General features: G+C 29.4%; 1 protein-coding gene across 1 annotated transcript; it reads right to left on the bottom strand.

Moving 5' to 3' along the window:
* LOC111879867 (serine carboxypeptidase-like 17) lies at positions 1-5,347 on the bottom strand. Its single transcript, XM_023876300.3, has 14 exons — positions 5,095-5,347; positions 4,793-4,938; positions 3,838-3,914; positions 3,445-3,567; positions 2,901-3,003; positions 2,697-2,734; positions 2,488-2,589; positions 2,339-2,425; positions 1,688-1,846; positions 1,326-1,394; positions 1,104-1,252; positions 889-1,002; positions 415-469; positions 1-296 (listed from the first exon to the last, which is right to left on the bottom strand). The coding sequence occupies exons 1-14, from the start codon at positions 5,271-5,273 to the stop codon at positions 213-215; spliced, it is 1,485 nt and encodes a 494-aa protein (XP_023732068.1). The 5' UTR covers positions 5,274-5,347; the 3' UTR covers positions 1-212.
* Positions 5,348-5,834: the final 487 nt, after the last annotated feature.

Genomic DNA, 5,834 nt, shown 5'->3' with positions numbered 1-5,834 from the left:
TTATCATCGACAAATGTTGTGTTTTCATATTAGGAATATGTGTAAGTAATCTCATTAGCTTTTACAAATGCATTCCATGGTTTAGGAGAATGGTTGAATGACAAAGAAATGAAAATAACATATTACATTATTAATAGAAATTGACTTATATATAAAGTTGTGAATGGATGCTTATAACATAAGAAACTAACATAAAACTCTTGGATTGTTACTTAAAGAGCGTTATCAGAAAGCCACCTGATCACCATGCTTAAACTTTCTTTGGGTTTGTATAATGAAGTTATGTGACCTCCTCCCTATAACAATAGAAAAGTCAACCATCGTGGTCATATCAATAAATGCTTCTTTTCCTTATGAAAACTGCAAAAGAATTTACAAGTTTAATAAATAGTCAACGTCTTTACAACTTCTCACCTTTATAGTAGCAAATGTTAAGTTGTAGTTTCGAGTTGAGTATTTCATGGTGTATCTGCAACAAAATAAAATAGCAACACAGTTTTAGCATTTATTTTGATGATGGTAACTAAGAACGTTCACAATGCGTAGTTTAATGGAAGAGTTGAATAATATGGAATGTAACATTTGATATTCAATAGATTTATACTCATCGACGCCACCATCTAAGAGTTCAATAAATATGAAGTTTAATGGTCATTAAACTCTTCAATAAGAAAAAAAAAAGTTATCCTTAATTAAATGTCATAATTTAGTTTTGTAATAAATGATTTTTATAAATATGTTTCACTAACTTCATAAAGTTCAATGCATTATAGAAAAAAAATTTGATTGAAAATTATAATGATTATTTGGTAATCCGTTAAACTTTATAAAGTTTAGTATTCCTTCGTAGATGTCCCAATGTTGCTCCTAATGAAAAAAACAACTAACCCGGCTACTTGTTTGTCGACAAACCATGGTCTCCAATCATTTGTAAGTATCAAATTTATTGATTCAATCCAGTTCAACGTACCCACATATGGAACAACCATGTCATGATCTCCACTGCCCAAACAAAAGCCAAAAAGTAATTAATGCTTGTTTGCTTTCAAGATCTTCAAATACCACATGTATGCTTAACATAGCTAAGCAATGTTAATTTCTACCTATATATAAGAGCTCGACAATTTTTATAAGTAAGTTGTTTATGATATGCAACACTACTGAGGACATTGTTCGTGTAAGATATAGCTTCCTTTCCATAATCAAAAGTCAAGCTTTCATTACATGGCACCCATTTGATTTCATCATATTCCTAGTGATCATGAGATTAGTGTTATATATTGTAATCAATATGAACATTATAGAACTCAGAGTGAACTTCAAACCTCATTAATACGAAGAGCCTTGCGTACATCTTTTTGATTAGCCCATACAGTGGATAAAGTGTTGTCTCCCTACAATGAGTACATATATAAGAAAAAATTATAAAATGTATAAGGTTTCAGTAGTGATTAATCAAACTCTTAAGAGTCTAATTTCATATTTTTCATTTCAAAAAGAATACCATAATGTCCTTCGTAAATCATTTTAGTTTAATTTACAACATATGTGACACACACACACACACACACACACATATATATATATATATATATATATATATATATATATATATATATATATATATATATATATATATATATATATAAAGAGAGAGAGAGAGAGAGAGAGAGAGAGAGAGTCATACACGACACCATTGTCTTTTAACTTGAGGCAACAACAACATATTCATAGCGGTCTTGTTAAGAGATGATAAGCCCCTCCTTAAGAGATGAGAATTTTTAAAGGTATTTGAAGTGTCACAAACAGGATCTAAGATGTACTTCTTGTTAATTCTTTCTATGCACTGCAAATTCATGATAAGATAACATTAAACAAAATACATGTTATGAAAATGTCAAAATACATATCATCAAGTAATCTAAATTGAAATCTAACTCATGGATGTAGGTTCAAAAACAATGCCAAAATATATTGAAAAAACGCATATCTGAGCCTTTGTGAAAACAATGATCAATAGCCATGATTACAAAGCATTCAAGTGATTACAAAACTGTTGTCCCATAACAAATCATGAAAATGTCACAATATATATCATCAAGTAATCTAAGTTGAAATCTAACTCATGGATGTAGGTTCAAAAACAATGCCAAAATATATTGAGCCTTTGTGAAAACAATGATCAATAGCCATGATTACAAAGCGTTCGGGTGATTACAAACTGTTGGCACCTAACAAATTACGACCATCAATGAATTTCATCCAAAGGACAATATTGAGTTTTTTTGGCATTCGTGTATATTTTGGTCTATCTTAAAAGCACCCATCGCTTATATACCTTATATACGATCTGAAGATCATGCATGCAGAGACTGTTTTTAGGATCTACATTCAAGAACTCTCCATGACAATTTTCTTCAGCTGACTGCAAAAAATGCAACGTAAGTACACAAATGATGTACAGAAAACTCAGTTATACTTATTTACCTCGTAGATCATATCTGATAATAGTGCCACACGATGAGCAAATGTAATTCTTGAATTATAGTCTCCACGTCTGTCTGTTAGTGGATTACCAAGCATGTACCCCTAAATTGGAAACATATATCAAATATAATATACCAACAACTGTTCATTTTAGAATTGTATAAATGAATTAAAACAAGCTAGTAGATTAATTGATTGGTCAATTGTACTTTGATTTTGATTTGTGGTTCTTCTCCAACTTCATTACCTACAAAAAATAGAAACAAAGAAGCTGAAAACCCAAGTAGAAAGACTTTATTTATTCAACCGAACCTTGGTGGACTTGTAAGTATTTTAAAACTATAACGCAAACAAGATGATTGCAATATTTTTAATGTTTTCTTCAAAGCAAGACTTGAATTATTTAAGAATACCATTGTATATTTCTTGAAGAACCATTGGCACCAATATGCCATTGTAGGAATCACCACCAAGATAGAATGGATTGTTGAGAAATTTAGGATGATCCACAAGCCACTGTTTATAGAGTCATAACAAGCAAACACGTTCATGTTAATATCTAAGACTTAGAAGCAACAACATAAAATTTAGGGGCGGAACCAGAACTTTAGAAAAAGAGGTGCAACGTAATACACTTGAAAACGTTCTGCAATCACGAATCAAAAATCAAAATTGACCTTTTAAAATTGATGTATCATTTTTTCAAGTTCATATAATCACATTAATTGTTTTTTCAACATTACTATTTTTTCCGGTTGTGGACGTATAACATCATGTCTGCTATTACTAACGAGATGCTATATGTGTAACATAAATTTTCTTTTGGTTTGGAAAAAACGGATGACTCTTTAATTGCTCTTGATAAAATTAACGATTGATCCGTTATAGAAATGAGCATGTTTGTATACATGGGTCCTGAATAATGAACTATATATTTTCATAGGAAAACAAGCTTGCCTTCTTTAGAAAATCGTAAATTTGCATTGTTGATAAGGTATCGTTTGTTGTGTAAGCTTCAGGAGTTTTTGCATACGAGAATCCAGCACCAGCAGGTTGATCAAGATATAATATGTTAGCCGCCTAAAATGTGAAAAACTCATTGTATCAATTATTAGAAGATTGTACTCATAATATTTGACTTGTTTAACATTAAACAAATCGTAAAACTCAAGATGGACAGTACTCCAACTTCCAAAAAAACAAGAGATCTCCATTTCATAAATTTTTCTTATCATCTAATATTCAAGCCAATCATCATCAAGTAATTGCAAAGTGCACGTTTTCAGTCAAGTGGTGCCGTAGTTTGGATTACAGATTGTATATACAACATGCAAAAATATTATAAGACACCTGTATCCATCTGTCAGGATTTATCTCGAGTATTGGCTTCTCCAAAGTGGAATTTGCTTTGTTGAATATAATCGGACCTGTACACATAAATACAAGTACATCAACAATGTAGATAATAAAAAGAATATCATAAGTTCTTTATAATAAGTTTAAATATTTAATGCAACCAAGAGCAACTTGTGACTTCTAACAAGTCAGGTCAATTGTTTTTATTTATTTATTTATTTATTACTAGTTTATAATATGTGGGAATCAAGATTATAAAATTAATTAAATTTTTATAATAAGAACTCAAAATTATTAATCAATTATTTTAAATAAATTATTAATTAAGAGATATTTTTTAGTTATATAAAATTATAATCGTTAATTTAAATAAATCGCCTTATAATTTGTATTAATTTTATTTTAATTTTTTTTCTAATATTATTAATTTAATGTAATTAGAGTGAGAAATTTAAAATTTAAAATTAAGAATTAATAGGTTGATAAGTGACATGTATTAATTAGGAAGCATAATAAGGTGACACATGACAAAAGTAGAATAAAATATGCATTAATTAGGAGGCCTTATAGGATGACACATGTAAAAAAAAAAAAAAAAAAAACTAAAACTATTCTTTTATTAGATTTGAAAATACACGTATTGTGTCATAAACCTTTACGATATTGGATTATTAAGTTGACAAAAGTGATAGTGAATGTTATGTTTATAACCTAAAATACCATAAATTACATATTACTCCTCAACTTTATATAATGAAAATTTATTGATAGAGTACAATTTTATCCTTATGGTTATGGACATGCAATCATGCATACTCATATATTCCTGAGTTAAGTATTATTTTCTTCTTTTATCACCACACATAAAATAAGAGAAAAAACGTGTGACTATTCCACCCGAAGTTAAAAAATGGCATCGTCCCCTTCATATGCAAGATCTTAGAAATACCTGTTTCAGACACAAGAGTCGTAAGAGCAGAACAACCAGGGCCTGCCGTGAGCCAAAGCATGAGAGGGTCTTTTTCTGGGTTCCCTTCAGACTCAACAAAGTAGTAAAACCACTGCACATCATTGGATTCTCCTACCCCGATGTATCTGAAACCAATTTGCTGCCTTAAGACTTAATATATACTTCATGAAACCAATTTGCTGCTTTAAGACTTAATATATACTTTATTAAACAAATGATAAAAATAAACAAGCAACCAGAGATTAAATAAATGTAGTTGTATTACAAATAGCATGGCTTACCCAGTTTCGAGAATGAAAGGTAGATCACCAACAAAACCTGGTAGTGTCTTAACAATTGACTGAGACTCTATAACCCCCGACGAAATTACTAGAAGAAAGACACCAGAAAAGACTAGGTTGTTGATCTTCTTAACATGGTTCTTAGGTTGTAAATGATAATATTGTGATTGTGGTTTCATGGTGTTTCTAAGAAAATAATTCTATGTATAGAGGTTCGGAACCCAAAGATTTATATCACTTGTGTAGTGGGATAATCGACATCTTTTATTATCATTATATATAATTATAGATTAAGAATCAAGTCCCCAATGAAATGCTTTTTCGTAGCAAAACTAAACAGTTGTAAACAAGAAAAACATTTTTTTCAAAAATGTTCACGTTTTTGTGTATTAAATTATAGGATCTGCAATTGGCTATAAGTGTTCATATTTTTTCATTTATGAAATTGGGTCACTTTTTGTGTGGGGTTGGAAATGATTTTTTTTAATTTTTTTATTTTGTAAAAAATAGACCACTTTTAGATTTGGTTGGTAGAAACAAGGGTGCTTTTATTTTATTTTTTTTGTATAAATAACATATTTTATCGTAGTCACTAATAACTAATTCATATATTAACAAACAAACCCTCATAACTTACAACTTTGATCCTTCAACATATATCTCATGTTTTGTCCATATCTATAATTATTGAAAATATAAAATTTAATTTTATTACATATTACACATAATTTAGTTTATTC

This window comes from Lactuca sativa, chromosome 2, assembly GCF_002870075.4.
Source record: "Lactuca sativa cultivar Salinas chromosome 2, Lsat_Salinas_v11, whole genome shotgun sequence".
NCBI classification, from domain to species: Eukaryota; Viridiplantae; Streptophyta; class Magnoliopsida; order Asterales; family Asteraceae; genus Lactuca; species Lactuca sativa.
This window is presented reverse-complemented; position numbering and strand designations above follow the sequence as displayed.